This window comes from Arachis stenosperma, chromosome 1, assembly GCF_014773155.1.
Source record: "Arachis stenosperma cultivar V10309 chromosome 1, arast.V10309.gnm1.PFL2, whole genome shotgun sequence".
Classification (NCBI taxonomy): Eukaryota; Viridiplantae; Streptophyta; class Magnoliopsida; order Fabales; family Fabaceae; genus Arachis; species Arachis stenosperma.
This window is the reverse complement of record NC_080377.1, coordinates 118,027,851-118,046,911: the sequence shown is the minus strand read 5'-3', so window position 1 is coordinate 118,046,911 and position 19,061 is coordinate 118,027,851. Positions and strand designations below refer to the sequence as shown.

At 37.9% G+C, this 19,061-nt stretch overlaps 1 protein-coding gene across 1 annotated transcript; it reads left to right on the top strand.

Moving 5' to 3' along the window:
• The first annotated feature begins 12,546 nt into the window (after positions 1-12,546).
• On the top strand, positions 12,547-18,717 carry LOC130939732 (bifunctional dethiobiotin synthetase/7,8-diamino-pelargonic acid aminotransferase, mitochondrial). The gene is made up of 14 exons (XM_057867820.1): positions 12,547-13,259; positions 13,580-13,750; positions 13,921-14,182; positions 14,496-14,576; positions 14,875-14,995; positions 15,341-15,489; positions 15,807-15,901; positions 16,185-16,300; positions 16,376-16,513; positions 16,916-17,049; positions 17,145-17,276; positions 17,518-17,652; positions 17,822-17,934; positions 18,195-18,717. Exons 1-14 carry the CDS (start codon positions 12,595-12,597, stop codon positions 18,373-18,375), a joined length of 2,493 nt encoding a protein of 830 aa, XP_057723803.1. The 5' UTR covers positions 12,547-12,594; the 3' UTR covers positions 18,376-18,717.
• Positions 18,718-19,061: the final 344 nt, after the last annotated feature.

Here is a 19,061-nt window from a genome sequence, read left to right as displayed (position 1 = left end):
GGCGTTTCGGGAGATGATCAAAGGTTGGAACAGACTCCGGTTGTGTGTGAGTTTCCGGAAGTGTTTCCCGATGATATTGATGAGTTCCCACCTAACCGAGAGGTTGAGTTTGCTATTGAGTTGGTGCCCGGGGCGGGACCAATCTCAAGTGCTCCTTATAGGATGTCACCGTTGGAGATGAACGAGCTAAAGTCTCAGTTAGAGGATTTGTTGGGAAAGAATTTTATACGACCAAGTGTTTCTCCGTGGGGTGCTCCAGTGTTACTGGTGAAGAAGAAGGATGGGAGTATGCGGCTCTGTGTGGACTACAGGCAGTTGAACAAGGTGACAATAAAGAATAAGTACCCATTGCCGAGAATCGATGATCTCATGGATCAGTTACAAGGAGCTGGAGTTTTCTCTAAGATTGACTTGCGATCCGGTTATCACCAGATAAGGGTGAGGGGCGAGGATATCCCTAAGACCGCTTTTAGGACTCGTTATGGTCATTACGAGTACACTGTGATGTCCTTTGGGTTGACGAACGCTCCTGCGGTATTCATGGATTACATGAATAGAGTCTTCCGTCCGTTTCTGGATAAATTCGTTGTTGTCTTCATCGATGACATACTGATTTATTCCAAGACTGAAGAAGAACATGCGGAACACTTGAGGACCGTATTGCAGATTCTAAAGGAGAAGAAACTTTATGCAAAACTGTCTAAGTGTGAGTTTCGGAAGAGTGAGGTGAAGTTTTTGGGCCATGTGGTGAGTAAGAAGGGAATAGCAGTAGATCCAACTAAGGTGGAGGCGGTGATGGATTGGAAACAACCAACCACCATAACAGAGATAAGGAGTTTTCTGGGTTTAGCTGGCTATTACCGAAGATTCATCAAGGGCTTTTCACAGATAGCTTTGCCAATGACGAAGTTAACCCGAAAAGACACTCCGTTTGTTTGGACTCCTGAGTGCGAGGAGAGCTTTCAGACATTGAAGAAAAAGTTGACTACTGCACCTGTGTTAGTGTTACCCGAGCCGAATGAACCATTTGAGGTGTATTGTGATGCCTCATTAAAGGGTTTAGGGTGCGTGCTGATGCAGCATCGTAATGTGGTGGCGTATGCCTCACGACAGTTGAGACCTCGTGAAGTTAGTTACCCTACGCACGATTTGGAACTCGCTGCGGTTGTGTTTGCCTTGAAGGTGTGGAGGCATTATCTCTATGGGGTTAAGTTCCAAGTTTTCTCTGATCATAAGAGCTTGAAGTATCTCTTTGATCAGAAAGAGCTTAATATGAGGCAGAGAAGGTGGATGGAACTGTTGAAGGACTACGACTTTGAGTTGCATTACCATCCGGGAAAGGCGAACGTGGTGGCGGATGCGTTAAGTCGGAAGTCGTTATATGCGGCTTGGATGATGCTTCAAGAGGAGAAGTTGCTCAAGGGATTTGAGAGTCTGAAAATCGGTGCTCGAGAAGTATCCGGAATTTTGTGTTTGAGCCGATTAGATATCTCAAGTGATTTTAAGACCGAACTCCTAAAGGCTCATCAAAATGATGAAGCGTTATGGAAGGTGTTACCGGCTATTGAGCAAGGAAAACGGTGGAGAGTGTCGGAAGAAAAAGATGGGTTATGGAGATTCAAGGGTAGGATCATTGTGCCGGATGTTGGCACTTTGAGGCGAGATATTTTGAAGGAGGCACACAAAAGTGGATTCTCCATTCACCCGGGAAGTACTAAGATGTACCATGATTTGAAGGCGATGTTTTGGTGGCCGGGTATGAAGAACGATGTGGCGGAATATGTTTCAAAGTGCTTAACTTGTCAAAAGGTAAAGATTGAACATCAAAGACCTTCCGGGATGTTGCAACCTTTAGAGATTCCGCAATGGAAGTGGGAAAGTATTGCAATGGACTTTGTGTCGGGATTGCCAAGGACTAGGGCTGGTTTTGATGCTATTTGGGTGATTGTGGACCGACTGACGAAGTCAGCTCACTTTTTGCCCATTCGAATGACTTACACCCTTGAGGAGCTAGCACGGTTATACATAAAGGAGATTGTGAGACTTCATGGTATACCTGCTACTATAATCTCTGATAGAGATCCTCGTTTCACTTCAAGATTTTGGGGTGCATTTCAGAAAGCTTTTGGAACCCGATTAAGCTTGAGCACGGCTTACCATCCTCAAACAGATGGTCAATCTGAGAGGACGATCCAAACACTAGAGGATATGTTGAGAGCTTGTGTTTTGGACCAACCGGCGAGTTGGGATCGGTATATGCCATTAGTGGAGTTTGCATACAATAATAGTTATCATGCGAGCATTGGAATGGCTCCGTATGAGGCCTTGTATGGGAGGAAATGTCAATCTCCGCTATGTTGGTATGAAGCTGGAGAGAAAAGCTTATTGGGGCCAGAAATGATAGCTGAGACTACTGAACAAGTCAAGAAGATCCGTGATAGGATGCTTACGGCGCAGAGTCGTCAAAAGAGTTACGCCGATCAAAGGCGAAAGCCCTTAGAATTTGAGGAAGGAGACCATGTTTTCCTTAAGGTTACTCCGACTACTGGAGTAGGTAGGGCGATTAAGGCAAAGAAGTTGAATCCTCGATACATTGGTCCATTTCAGATCCTAGAGAGGATTGGACCGGTGGCGTATCGGATGGCTCTACCACCTCATCTTTCGAACCTGCACGACGTGTTTCACGTGTCGCAGCTTCGGAAGTACACTCCAGATGCTAGCCATGTGTTGGAACCTGAATCGGTTCAGTTAAGGGAAGATTTAACGCTTCCAGTGGCTCCAGTCAGAATTGATGATACTAGTATCAAACGGTTGCGTGGAAAAGATGTTTCACTAGTCAAAGTGGCATGGAGTCGAGGCGGCATTGAGGAACACACTTGGGAACTTGAGTCAGAGATGCGATCGGATTATCCGCATTTGTTCTCAGGTAATTACATTTGAATTTTGTGGGCAAAATTCCCAATTAGGTGGGTAGAATGTAAAACCCGGTTAATTAACGGCTAATTAACCCATAAATGAGAATTTATTCTAGAAAGCCTAAAATGTGATTTTTATGGCTAAATGTGATAGAGGAGACTGAGACGAGAATTTTGGTACCAATTTTATAGAATTCGGACCAAGATTGGACCGAACGGGCCAAACCGGGCCAATTGGACCCAACGTGGGCCCTTGGCCCAACATAACTTAACCAAAACCCTAGTTTTCAGCACTCTCTCTCCTCATTTGTTACACACACAAGCTGAAATTAGAGAGAAAGGGAGGAAGAACATTCTCTCAACTTCTCTCTCTCACTTGATCTTCAAATCACCATAACTTTTGATCTAGAGCTCCGATTGCCGCCCCGTTTGCGGCCACGCGTTCACCGCGGAGAGCTCTACAAAACCCATATAATCAATCTTGAGGTAAGCCACACCTTGCTGTTCGAAATCTCAGCCCCTATTTTCGAGTTTCATGGGTTAAATGTTGAGATTTTGGGTTCTTTGATGTTATAGGACCCAACTCTCTTGAAGGAGAAGGTTAATCTTGTCTCCTTGGACCTTGGAGGTGGTAAGATTCTCAACCCTAGTGTATTTTGTTGTTTTATGATGTTTGGGTTTTGAGATGTTGTGTATGGGTATGATGGTTGTGGCTTAGGTTGTGTATATGTGTATATTGGAGCTTGATTGGTGACCTTGAAAAGCTTGGAAAGGGTTTGGTGGTGAAAAATCTGTTCTTGAAGGTGTTGAGGCCTTGAGAGCTTGTGGATAAGTGGTTTGGAAGTGCTCCGGTGGAGCTTGGGAAATTCGGCTAAGGTATGGTTTCGGTTTCCCGTATCTAATATGTAATGTGGTAGGAAATACTTAGGCTAGAGGCCCTAAGATAGGCATTGAATGGTTGATGTTGTTAAATGATTGAGATATATGATGTGGTCATATATGTGATGATGATTATTGATGCCTTGGTGGTATGATGTATGAGAAATATGCATGTTGTGATATGTGCTTGATGATTGGTTATGGTTGAATTGTGGGTTGAACCATGTTGATGGTAAGTATGATGTTGATTGTGTACAATAATGATTTATTGGAATTGGTGTTGTTGAGAATTGGCATGAGGAATAGTATATGATATGTCAATGTGTTTGGGTTTGAGCCACTTGGGTGAAGTGGGGTAAAATAATGAGATAGTGATTTTGGTAAATTGTGGTAATGTGTCAATGTGTGAGTTGAGGAGGCTTGATGTTGAATTTGATACATTTGATTGACTTCAAAGAAAAGGGATGAAATTGGCATGTTTTGATTGATTTTGAAAAGAGTTGAAAATGGTTTGTTTTGAAAATGGCATATTGTGGTTTTGTATGAAAATATGGTTTTTGGGCTTACTTTGACGGGACATAACTTGGACTACGGATCCTCGTTTTGTATCAAACCTGTTTAGAAATGAAATTGGATCCGGGATGTCCATACCGTTCGAAGAACGGGTGAAAAACGATTTAAAATGAGGAAGTTATGTCCGTTGGAAGATTGGGGTTCAAATCTGTAAATTCTGCAGCTTTTAACTTAGAAAATTTTTAGCAGAATGAACCCTTGCGCGTGGGCGCACCTGGCGCGTGCGCGCCGATCTTCCGAGAAGTGCCATCCACGCGTATGCGTGATGTGCGCGGGCGCGCCGATTGTGCTGCACCCAATGTCCGGTCATTTTCCCGAGAGTTATGCCAGAACCGTGCCTGTGTTGTGCCTGGGGCACGAGAACACCCGCGCGTACACGTGGTTGACGCGTGCGCGTCGATTGGCAAGTTTTTAACCCACGCGTTAGCGTGCATGACGCTTGCGCGTCGATGAAGTTTTGAGGCCACCCACGCGTGCGCGTGGAGTGCGCGTACGCGTGGCCCTGTTTTCATCCCAAAGTTGATTTTTGAGTTTTAAAAAGCCAAATCTCATACTTCTAAGCCTCCGATCTCACCATTTATGTCTTAAATCTTTATGACATGCCTAGCTATTAGCAAGGAGCTAGTGAATGAGGTAACTTGCGAGTGAAGCAAGGGAAAAATGAATGATCAATGAGGATCAAGATGATTATGTGAGATGCGGAGGATGGTGGTGGAAGTGCTTGTTATGCCATTGGCCGAAGGGCCGTAATTGTTTATGTATTGGCTGGTTCTGGATTGAACCGTGAGCCGGAATAGCTGTGTATGCTATGAGTATTGGCTGGTTCTGGATTGAACCGTGAGCCGGAATGGCTGATATGGATGTTGATCCATGGATGAGAATTCATGCATGTTGATGCTGAATTATTGATAATTGTGAAATTGCACTTCCACTATCTGAGGTACGAGTTTCCTTGGGTAGTAGCAGTGGCTAGCCACCACGTGCTCCAGGTTGAGACTCGAAGCTCTGTTAACCCTATGTTGCAAGTGTGGCCGGGCATTGTGAAAGGCCCGGATGAGCTCGAACCCCCGTAAATATTCACCAGTGAGGGTGATGGATATGGATCATGTTTATGATCAAGTTTATAACGAGTATAACTCGAGTTTGGGGATGCGCGACAGAGGGACAGTCCAATGGTTAGCGACCAGGACTTGTCGGGTTGGCTCTATAACCGACAAGATGATATCATCGGCCACTAGGGACAGGCATTCATCATATGCATACTATGTGAATTGTTTGAGATTGCCTATTTGACTGCATATTACTTGCTAATTGTCTAAATGTCTTAACTGCTCCTATTTGTATATTCTTGTCTGGTATAACTGTGTTTGTTACATTATACTCCTGCTGGTGGTTGGGAGGTGAGAAGGAATTGGAAAGGGAAGTATTAGTTAGACTGAAGAATCTTTAGTCAGATGCCCTTATATGGTTTAGCTTGTTTATAAGCTTTGATATTATCTGGAGGAAGTTCTAGGATTGCCTTTGGCTTTCCTCTATTATTATATATTATGTATGTGGAAGCTGTTACCATGCTGGGGACCTCTGGTTCTCACCCATGCGGATTTTGTGGTTTTCAGATGCAGGACGTGAGGTTTCCCGCTGAGGCATGCTGGAGACTTCTATACTTGCGAAGATCCTTTGTTCTCGGGGCTATTTTTGGTTTATATGTTTTGTTTAGATACTTTTATCTCCATTAAATAATACAAGCTGTGATGACTCCTTTTATGGGAGAATTTTGGAGAATAGGTTTTATGTATTTGTGTCCCTTTGGGTTTCCTTGGGGTTTTCCTTATTTTATCATATGTATATATTGTTATGCTCGGACCGGTTATCTTCGCAGCCGGATCTTGAGTCTTGATATTCCTGTTTTTGACACTCTCTTGTATATATATAATCTCGCGTTGGTTTATCCTTGTGCGTTACGTTATCGATCGGAGTGTTGCGCTTTTGAGTTGCGGTTTTTGTTTACCACTTTTTCTACAAAGGCTCCTAGTTATAATCAATCATTCATACTACTATACGTACTAAATTTTTATTTTAGAGGTCGTAATACCTTGCCATCTCTGAATTATGACTTAAGCATAAGGCTAAGTATGGTACAAACAGTGATGGTATTGAACCGTTCGAACAGTTCATCGATAGATTCTCCTTCCTTCATTGTAAACATTTCATATTCCCTGTTTAACATGTATATCCGAGTCTTCTTAACAATGGTGGTTCCTTCATGAATGATTTGTAATTTATCCCAGATTTTCTTTGCTGTTGTGCATCGTGATACCCGTCGGTACTCCTCGAAGCTGATAGCACAGTTGAGTAGATTTATGGCCTTGGCATTTAGCTCCACTTTCTTCCTATCTTCCTCGGTCCAGCTTGCTTCTGGTTTAAGAGTGACTACTCCTTCAGCACTTGTGTTAGTAGGAAATTGTGGTCCTTCCAGGATGATCTTCCAAAGCCTGTAGTCTACTGCTTGCACAAAGATCTTCATTCTCTCCTTCCAATAGGTATAGTTTTTCCCATTGAAAAGAGGCGGCCTGTTGCTTGACTGTCCTTCTGTGATATTGGAGGACACCAGATTTGAGCCACTGCTTTCTGCCATGAGGATCTTTTCTTCAAGCTACAAAGCTTGATCTCTTTGAGACCAAGCTCTGATACCAATTGATGGTTTCAGTGGCTAAGAGAAGGGGGGGTTGAATCTTAGCCCCCTTTTTGCTTGAATACACTTTCTGGTCTTTGAGGAGACTTTTCTGTTTTTGTCTCGTCCCTAGCCACGAGACATTTTACTTTTATCTCGTCACTTGGCACGAGTCATTTTTCATTTTAGCTCCTGTGCAGCAGAAACATAATTGATGAAGAAGAGAGAGAGAAGATTACACCCAGATATATCCTGGTTCAGCTGCTAAGTGCAGTGCAGCCTACATCCAGTCTCCATCACAACAATGATGGAATTTCACTATAATCATCCACATTACAAATTGTAAAGTGCTAACCCAACTTACAAGGGGATTCCCACAGAATCATGAAACACAACACAGATGTACAAAGGAACTCTAAGGACATCTATGGCTTTTTCTTTTAATTTTGTGCTCTCTGCCTTTTTTCGCTCTATGGCTTTTTCATACAAACCTCACTGTTTGCCTTTTTCCATGAGACTCAAGACATGACAAAATTAAACAGAAAAATTACAAAACAGAAAACATTGAAGGAGAAGAAAATCAGTAAGCTTAGGTAGCTATGAGACTTCTGTGCCTTGCACTCTCACTTTCTTTCCTTGAATCAGACCATGACTGTTCACCCCTTTTATAGAGAAGTGAAGCCTTCACAGTTGAAACACAAAACCGAGCTTAGCTTCTTTTCCTTCAAAGCAAACCGGTTCGGCCACAGAGAGAGAAGAGGAAACTCATGCAAAAACCAACATGCAAATACCTCTAGTCCTTCCTTGGTCATCACTCTTCATCAATCCGAGCGCTCCATCCTTGGCTTCCTCTCCAAGATGGATTTCTGGCCCTTGATGCTTCATGATGATAATGACTTCATCTGCTCCAATCTCTGCCTCTTCCATCACTTCACCACTCTAGCTACTTCCTGTGGTGGTTGAGCAGAATCAGAGACAAGCCATGCCTCCAAGAATCTCTTCCTTGCTGGCCGAATCTTCTTCTTTTCTTTTTGAGTATGAAGGATCCGAGATTACCTCACCAAATCTTACCATATTTGGTGATTATCTCAGGCACAACATACTTTTGGTTTTCTTTTTCTTGCCATCATTAACTTGATGGTCTTGATGCATGCAGCTTCTTCTTTTTCCTTTTGGTAGCTTAATGTAGCTTCCATGGTTGCTGTGACATGACCGAAGGAAGAAGACAGAAAGATTAGAGAGAGAAGAAAGAAGATATTCAATGGATTTGATCAAATAATTAATGTAGCAAAGAGAAGGAATAAAAGTGCACTCAAGTTTCCTACTTTCCTTTACTGAGAGGCGTGTAGAATCATTAAAGCCATCAAATCAATTTCTCTCTCTCACTTATGTTTCCAATGCTTAAATTAAATTTGAAATTCATCCCAAAGTGAGAAATGGAATCCGTTGGAAGCTTGTAACATGTTTAAAGGAATGGGTTTTAGTTAAAAAGTGCATTGTGCCCATTTCCTTATGATTTCGGACCAAGCATGCAAGATGAATTGGACTTATGATAATGTTTGAATTCTGGCCCAATAACAAGCACAATAATTCAGCCATAACAAACAAAATATTTTTGCATCAATGCTGAATGTATTTATAAAACACTTGGTCTTACAATTTTTCTTTTATTTTCGGCCCATATTAAAAACCTGCAACACAAAATATATGTTCAATCAAATTAATAATTTTGTATTTAACTATTTCAATAATGTTTGTCCATCATTAAAATAAATTTGAGTTTCCAAACTCACGAGACTCTTTTCCTACTCTACCGAATTCCACCTTTCCAAGTGAACCTAGATTCCAAGTATCCCATGTTAATCAGGTTACAACTCTCTATGTTATTTGCAAATCTTCTACAAGCATGGGCATTCACTGGAGCACCCCCCCTTCTTCTCCTTATCATCTTTGATATCATTGAAATCTCCCATTAGGAGCCAGGGGATAGATTGGTTGGTGGCAATACAACGCATTTGATCCCAAAACTCCCTTTTCCCATTTTTAATAGGACTAGCATAAACCGCTGTTAAATTTCATTTATGATTTCTTTCTTTTATGACCTCCAAATGAACGAACTATTTCTGAGACTCAATCCTTTTAATTGAAAGGTTATCATCATTCCAAAGGACCCAGATTCTTCCTGAGAACCCTTATGCCTCCTCTACTATTGAATGTCTAAAATCAATCTGTCTAATTGATTCTCTAGCTCTGTCACCGCTACAACAAGTTTCAACTAGAAGCATAATATCCGACTTACGAACTCTTCTAAAATCAATCAGTGAGCGAATTGTTGTGCTATTCACAGCACCTTTAACATTCCAGGCAAAAATAATCATTAAAACAGAGACAATTCTTCTGAGTTTCCTGCGACAAAATCTTGCTTTTTCATTTCCACTTCTGAACCATTGGAGAGATCAGGAGGCTTGTATCTCTGATCTAGTATACAGGTGAGTAATATAGTTTTCACATCTTGAATTTTCATATCCAGTGAAGGGTTCGTCCAGTTCTCCTCGTGGTGAACATGGTTAGCATAGAGAGGATCAGGTGTCATGGGAGGTTGTTTAGATGGGTTGGTGGGAGGTGAAATGAGGATAAGAGGTTGAGATTCTGTTGGGTGAAGGATTGGGTTGGTGTTGTTTGCCTTTGATGTGGTACAAAATTTTTGGTGAGTCTTAAACATACTTCATATTGAGACATAGGTTTAGTGATAGATTATTTTGTGATAAGAGTAGAAGGGTTTTGGGGCTGGGATTGGGCTTTAAGTTTGCTGGCCCTAATAAGGGCAGGGTTAGTTTTGTTACCATTATACTTTCTCTCATAGATACCACTACAAAAGGCATTTGGGCTAACATTTGTTGGGCTAGTAGAAACAATCGGGTTGGGGTCAGATTGAATTGGTTGAGTGGGAGGTCTAGAGATTTTGTCTTGATGTATCTTTTTATTTGATTCTTTTACATTAGTAATATTTTTTTCACATGCTAAATCTTGTAAAGCAGCAAACCTCGACGCATAAAACTAATTCGGTTGCGGATAATCTCGTTAAAAAAGGCATGATCTATCCTTCGGTCTCCATATTTTGGAAGCAGTGTCTTTTGATGCTTTAAGTTTTCTTATGTAAGATATTTTTGGAGTGCCTCTCATGAAAAGGTTTAGTTAGTTGCTTTTCTTCTTGTTGGATTTTTAAATCCCTTCTCTCACAAAAAAAAGCATCAACGTTTTAAAATTAAAAAAAAAATATTTATGAACAAAATAAGACGTTTAAAATATTATGAATTCTATTAGGACTTCATCCAAACGTTAAAAACTAAAATAATATTTTATTATTTTATTTATTAATTAATTTTTTATATATTATTTAATTTTAAAATCTACTATCTATTTTTTATTATTCATTGCATCTATTTTTTATTTTGAGTTTGGAACCTAATGCTATCTTTTTAATCTTAATATTAATAATTTATAGTTTATCATCAATTTATTTTTTAATTGCCCAATTTTTATAATAATAATTATTTATAAATCTCCTTCTAATGTGATTATCGGTTTGTTGTAATGACTTTATGATCATCGTTTATCAATTGTTAGATATGTATTTTTTGAAATTGCAAAAATTACAATTTGTAAAAAACAATCAATTTTTTTATTTAAGTAATCGATTGGTTTGCGATTAAAAATTATTTCTCTTTAAAACAATCGATTGTTTTACAGAGAGAAAAAGTTTAATTTTTTCTAGTCAATTGATTTTATTGTTTATCCAGTTGATTAATTAAGGAATCCAATTGATTAGACAACTTATTTAATTGATTGAATGAAAAAAATAATTGATTGAAACACTTAATTATGTTATTTTTGTATACAAACAACAACCAATTAAGGAACACATATAACTCATTCTACAATCGATTTTTAACTCAAAGCAATCGATTTTTTTATGCATACAATCGATTTGAGTTAATCCATTTAGAATCAAATTCATTATTTACTAATCGATTGGTATTTTATTCAATCGATTGTATTCACAAAAAATATATTTTTGCGATCCTTTACACCATCAAATAAATTAAACATATTTTATTATATGACTTTTTATTCTAGAATGATTCAAATTGTTTCTTCTTATTATTTCAGTAATAATTAATTTAAAAGAAGGTTGAATCTCAATGATACAATATAACACATAACTTTAAAAAATTAAATCAGTAACAATTATTCCTACATCATTAAATTTATAATTGTATTTGTTCCATTTAAGGATATTTCTTTCGAATTAAAGTTTGGACACGCACTTTTTAATTAATTAACAAATAAACTTTATAAATGGCTGGGTTACTTCCTAGAAAGCGCTTTTTTATTGTCATTAGCTGGACTATTACTGAGTTTTAATCAAGCCTCAGTTTTGAGCATTCTTGCTCAAAATTGCCTTCAAGATAGCAGGAAGCCAAGAAATGAACAAATTCCTCGGAACTTGGACGATTTTAGCGTGGAACTTGCAAAAGAGCGTTTTTTAATTGAGAGAAAATAACTGAAAACAGCAAGAGATTATCAGTGAGTGGTGTATTAGCAGTGATTATTGCGAAAAAGGCATATCCTGAGAAAGGTTGGATAGTCGACTTATATAGGCAAAGGAATCCTAGCTTATAGCCGTTGTGCTAAGCTTATTAGTCAAATTTTTAGGGATATTCTCCGTGGTTTGCTGGTCTGAAAATCTCAGTTTGTTAGTGAATTCCAAAGATTTTTTTTCTGTTTTAAGCAGAGCTCGATCAAAGCTTTTGAAGCGAAGTTGTTGATATGGATAAGTATTCATAAAATATACCATGCTAGAATTTAGGTCACTATTAATAAATGATCTATTTTTATATAGTTTCAAATTGTTATTAATAAAATTATTAAATAAAATATATGAATAATGAATAACAAAATAATAAATAAAAAATAAAAGATAAATTTTAAAATTAAATAATATATGAAAGATTAGTTAATAAATAAATTTAAAAATAGCTGTTTGACAATTATTAAAAAAATAAAAAAATATGTTTTGATACTAAAATCACTTAATAATTTGAATATTTTGAGATTATTGTCATTTTAGAACAAACAACTCTTTGTCAAAATAAAAATAAATAATCACTTTGTTTTGTTGAGTTATTTTATTATCTAGGGTTTATCAATTTTTAACAATTTTAATTAGTATTTAGTTATTATATACTAAATTATTTTTAATAAATAAAATTTATTAATTTATATATAAATTTTTATGAATATAAATATATATTATATTAATTTATGTGTATAAATTTTAATAAATTATGTAATTTTTTAATCTCTAAACTCTCTAAATATAAATGCAAAGTATTGGACGAAAATAATAATATTTGGCAATTATGTAGTATTACTATTTCTAACGTCAGGTGTTGGATATTAATTGGTTTAGCTTTTCTCTCCTTTTAAACCCACACTCCCCGCCAGTCCTTTTGTTGGTAACAACTTCAGTCTCCAGTCCCCGCTTCTTCTGCCATGTTCCGCTTTCACTATCTCCTTCTCTTTCGCCGTCTCCGCCGCCACCGCCGCCAATTCTCCTCCGCCACAACTCACCCGCTCGAGCTACCGCTTTCCCACCCAATCTACATCATATGGGGATCTAACACCGGCGTCGGCAAAACCCTCGTCTCCACCGGCATCGCAGCCTCATCCCTCCTCTCCTCCCCTTCATATTTCCACTACCTCAAGCCCCTCCAGACCGGCTTCCCCTCCGACTCCGATTCCCGCTTCCTCCTCACGAAGCTCCGCCACCTCTTCCTCCGCCGCACCGGCCCCCGCCCTTCCCTCTCCGCCTCACATGTCCTCCTCAATGCCTCCTCCGCTGTTACGGGGAACCGTGGCAACGATGCTAGGTTTCCGGAGGAAGAGAACGTGGTCGGCGGCGAGGGGATTGGGTCTTCGCGGTTGTTTTGCAAGACGCTGTACGCGTGGGAAGAGGCTGTGTCGCCGCATTTGGCGGCAGAGAGGGAAAGTGGAGCTGTGGAGGACTCGGTGGTGCTGGAAACATTGCAGAGGTGTTTCAGGGAGGTGGTGGAAAGTGGGGTTGGTAAGGAGAGACCAGAGGTTATGTGTGTGGTGGAAACTGCGGGTGGAGTTGCGAGTCCCGGGGCTTCTGGATCACTTCAATGTGACTTATATAGGTGATTTTGGTGCTCCAGAATTTTGGTACTTTAGTTACAATTTCAATTTCAAATGAATATATGTCTCAATTTATATGTTAATGCAAAAGGCTTGCACATTTTTCTAGGTCCGCTATTTGAACCTTGCTAATGTTTTTGAGATTGTAGCCATGGGAATTTTATGGTCAAACTGTTAATGTTTTGGCAGAGTGAAAAGTGTGGTACATGTATTTTCAGGAAGTGATAATAAACCTGTGGTGCATGTTGTGGCATAGATGTGCTGTGCTGTATTCATGGATTTTTTCCCGTGAATTATGTTTCTTGTGTTATTTTTCTGGCAGGCCCTTCCGTATTCCGGCAATTCTGGTTGGAGATGGGAGGCTGGGAGGTATTTCTGGAACAATTTCTGCTTATGAGAGCTTGACTCTTCGAGGTTATGATGTTGTTGCTGTTGTTTTTGAAGATCACGGCCTTCTAAATGAGGGTCCAATAATGTCTTATATGCGGAACAAGTAAGTTTGATCATACTAGTTGCTATATTTGCTTTCTGCTTGTGGCATTACATAAAGAGAAATCTTCATACTCTTGAAGGATAAGCTATGTTCCTTATTTTTGTCTCGATTTTTCTTCTTTTTTTCAGTATGATGTCTACTTATATACTGTTGTTCACTTCTTCATGCAGGCTTCCTGTTCTAGTGCTACCCCCTGTTCCAAAAGATCCATCAAATGACCTAATGGAATGGTTTGAAGGTTCTCATAATTTATTTAGTAATCTAAGGGAAATAATGGTCTCTGCTTATCTAGAGAGAGTTAAAAAGTTTCATGACATGCCAAGGAAGGCAAGGGATATCATCTGGTGGCCTTTCACTCAACACAAGCTTGTACCAGAGGGAGCGGTAACAGTAATTGATTCACGTTGTGGTGAGAACTTTGCAGTCTTTAAGGTTTGTTTCGAGTGGAATATTTGGTTTCATCCTCAAAAACTTTTTTGATTAATTGCCATTTGTCTTTTATCTTTTGTTATTACTATATTTATCTATTTAGTTACTTTTAATAATGTTTCTTAAATCTATGAATTTTTATTTTGCAATACTACATGGAATATCTTAGAAGACTGAACTATCTTGAACTTGCTGCACTTAGTGTTTATTTTAGAATTAGAGTCATGAATTCTATATAATTACTACAGGTGTCATTATATGGTGATAAGTGATAACTTGTTACTACATGATTCTAATTTGTTGGTGTTTTTTAAAGGCTCAGAGCACAGAAGTTGTAGCTCCACTATTTGATGCCTGTGCTAGCTGGTGGACTCAAGGACCTAATGCTATATTGCAGGTCATCTCCTCTTCTTTCTTTCTTTTCTTTTCTCTCTCTCTCTCTCTCCAGCTGGTTATTCTGAAATATGTTCTTTAAGTCTTTCTTTTATTGTTGGATGGGATTGTAAAATTGTTGGCTGATAGTGGGAAAAGGCTTGGTGGTTATTTTGCTTGTAGTAGTGTACTTAGACTTGCTACGTATCTTGCTATTATATGCCAAATGTTTGCAAAGCTTATTAAGAGTTGGATGCACCTTATCAAAAGCATCTCTGAAGTTTTCCTTTCATGTATATATATTTCCGTTTAGGTGATTTCAGGCTGAGCTTGCTAGGGAAATGGGATATGCTGCTGCAAGATTTGGACATGTAATGTTTCCTGAGAATGTTCATGAACCAGCGTTAAATTGTGCTGAGGTTTTGCTTGATGGTGTGGGAAAAGGTTAGGATGTCCTTTTCTCACGTTCATGTTTGAACCACTCTCCCCCCGCCTCCTCTATCCTCTCTTAATAATAAGAATATTATATAGTTGCATGTAATTAATATTTATTCTATGGTCTGATACTATGATTCTCATCCTAAGATATAAAATCAGTATGGAATACTAGGGTTTAGAATGTTACCTTTCAGTACAGTCCTACTGCCTACACAAACAATTTTACTATTCATCAAAATTATCCATTGGATGGTGATAATTATTATGTTAGGAGCAGCTTTAAATTCTTCATATAGTTGCTGAAAATGTTCCATTTTCCATATAGTTTTTCATGGGCTAGTGTTCACGTAGGTTGGGCTTCTCGAGCATATTTTTCTGACAATGGATCCACTGCAATTGAAATTGCACTCAAGATGGCATTTCGTAAATTTTCTGTTGATCATGGACTTGTTCGCAATTGTCTTGAGGATACCACTAATGAGAGATCTACTGAGCTCATGGTTGGTACTTTTTGTCTTTTAATTAATATGCTGCAGCTTTTGCGTGATTATATTGAGTTTAAGAGGTATGAGGTTGATATTCTAGAAAGGTGCTATCATCGTATGATTAGTTTACATGGTGGTGGAAAATGGTATCATCAGATATATTATGTTCAAACTTCAAACTCTAGTTTGGCATTAGGTGCTTGTGTATTTGTTCACTATCTTCTTCAAATACCTGGTATAAATTATAATGAGAAGGAACTTCTTCCACTTTATTTTTAATTATTATATAAAGTACATATATCTGTTAATTATTGCGATTTTAATTATTTCAGGTCCTCGCACTTCAGAGATCTTATCATGGTGACACATTGGGTGCTATGGAAGCACAAGCCCCATCATCTTATACAGGCTTCCTGCAGCAACCATGGTATAGACATTTTCTTCTACTACATATGTGGGGAATAAAAGTGAACTGTATTTTATCAAGGAGATATGCGATAAATATTAAATTAGAGTGAACTCAGCTACATGGGTTTCCTTGGTTTTGGCATCCAGTTAACATGGGCTCTTGGCCAATGTTGCAGTATTAAAGGTGTTGGAAGCTGATAAATGCTTGGAGCTTGTTTTCGAGATTGCTCTCCTGTACTACTGTTTTCTAAACTAGTTTATAATTCTGAAACCCTTCTAAGTTTCAATTCTTAATTTCATAGGTACACAGGAAGAGGTCTTTTTGTGGATCCTCCTTCTGTCTTCATGAGCAACAATACGTGGAGTCTTTCATTGCCTGAAGGGTTTCAGATTGAAAATCTGAAACTTGGTAACATCAGTAAGTTTCAAAATTTCAACACTAATTCCTTTCTTGTTTAGAATATCGTCATATTCTTTGTTGACACTTTCACAGCCTTTGCTTCACGTGACGAAATATTTCTCAAGGGCAGGGATACTTCTGAGCTTGCTGCAGTCTATTCATCTTACATATCAAAACTGTTATCTGGATATAGAGGGTCCAATAATATTGGAGCATTGATTATGGAACCAGGCAAGAATTTTATGAGCTTGCATAATTTGAAGTGTCATTTTAATTCCAAACTCTCCTCCTTTCCCTCTAATGATCTTACCTGTTGATATCACTTTCTCCAATGAATAAATATGAATGAGAAAAACAGAACAAGAATCATTTACTCACTTAACACACATCAACGTGATATATGTTAGAGCTATGCTCACAGTAATGCAATTTCCTGTGTAAGGAAAATATTGTTTATGGTCTCTACTCTCTAGATCTTCCAAAAATCAAAAGTTTCTTGCTTTTCTGTCTTGGTTTCTTAAGACATTTTCATTCTTTAGTTGTTCCATTGTCTATTTAGATTTCTAAATTAAAATAGTTGCACCTACTTCCCTAAATTTCTATAATCTCATTTGGACCCGAACTTTTCTTTAGTTATACAAGGTGCTGGAGGAATGCATATGGTTGATCCATTGTTTCAGCGAGTACTTGTTAATGAGTGTCGCAGTAGAAATATTCCGGTTATCTTTGATGAGATTTTTACAGGTTTTTGGCGTTTGGGAGTAGAGGTGATTTACCTTGATGACCTCTCATATCTCTTATTTACAAAAAGAAAACTGTCTTTCTTTTCGTTTACTTGATTAACAATTTCATTTCATTTCAGACTGCAGTGGATCTAATCCATTGTGTACCAGATATAGCCTGCTTTGGGAAGCTGATGACAGGTGGAATTATACCACTGGCTGCCACCTTGGCAACAAATGCTGTGTTTGATTCATTTATTGGAGAATCAAAGGTTCTTTATTTTTCCCCGCATTCTTTTTATATATATATTTTTTATTATTTTTATTTTTCAGTGCTTCTGGATGCAACAAATCATGGCTTTTCTATTTTTAAGTTCCAAATTTTTATGAATATTTGATATTTGATTTAGCCATTTAGCATTTAGTGCTAGTATTTTGTGTTTATGGAAAGCCATGTTCCTCATCAATGTCTTGATGTCATATTAATGTGATATGTCCTCTTGTTCTGGTTAGCTCAAGGCTCTCTTGCATGGACATTCTTACTCTGCACATGCTTTGGGTTGCATGGCTGCTGTTAAATCAATCCAATGGTTTAAAGATCCTTGTTCCAACCCTAATGCCACATCCGGAGGAAGATTACTTAAGGAGGTATGATTAAGTGCAGTTTTTTTTCTTTGAACTAGTTAGTTTGTATGATTTCCTTAAAATCATGAGATCTGATTCTGACATCATTTTGGTTTATATTATATACCCACTCGAGTTTATCATTGTTCACTATAATGTTATGTTCATTTGATATTGTGTTGTGTATTTTCAGTTATGGGATGATAAAATGGTTCACAAGATCTCGTCACATCCCGCAGTTGAAAGAGTCGTTGCATTAGGGACTCTTTGTGCCTTGGAGTTAAAAGCAGAAGGACGTAATGCTGGGTATTATTTTCATCCCATTTCTCCCTTAGATCCCCATTCCAATAATTTTGAACACCTCAAATTTCAGTATTATTGTTATACCTGTGGTTTTTTTTTTTTTTGTTTCTCAAATTTCAAACTAGTTTTCTCATCATCTCCTGGGTAAAATGTACAAATAAATCTTCAATTTTGATCATTTTGATGATTCACCTATTCGATTTGTGGGAACAAAGGTGGGCATGAGTTGAATAGATTTTGCTAAAATATATATTTTCCCACAGGTATGCCTCCTTGTATGCAAGATCCTTACTTCAGAATCTTCGGGAAGATGGAATTTACATGAGGCCTCTTGGTAATGTCATATATCTTTTGTGTGGACCCTGCACGTCTACAGATATTTGTAATCAGATACTTGTCAAACTTTATAAGAGGCTTGAAGAATTTAGTGGAAGCAATAATTGAGATCCTCGACAAGTTTAATGTTTGCTCGACAAGATTGGTGTTTTATTCTTTTGATTTTGGCCTACCCTAGGTCAAGGGGGTTGGAGAAGCACCCGAGGAGATTGCAAATCCATATTATTCTTTTGTGATGTCAATTGTAAACCATAATAATAGTAACTAGAAGATAAGTATATTCAATTATTAGGGAATCAATGTCGTTAGTTTTCTCTTTCCGTTAATTTCGTTGTAAGATTTCAATATTCAGCACATTACTTTATTGCCGGTTAATTTTAGTTAGCATAAGTACTTCAGGACTTGCGATCCTTAGATCTTGAGCTCGAGTATAATAAATTGGAAAAAAAATAGAATATACTGATTATTTTTTTGGTGTCTAGAATATGCTGATTTTTCTTTCGTTGTCTATAATATACTGAAATTTGAATACCCCTTACTAGTTTTAAAAATATTTTTTATACCCTAAAATTAGTTACTAATATATTTATATATAAATATATGTATTGTTTAATTTATTTTTAATATATATTTTATATTAATAGTTGATTTTAATATACACTGAGTATGGTTGTAGTGGTTTTCACTTTTCATATGAATAAATTGAAAATAAATTTCATAAGATTTGAATTTAGTAAAATCTCCATATGAGGACGTAGCTAATTACTTCGAGTATACTGTTGTACAATTAGTTT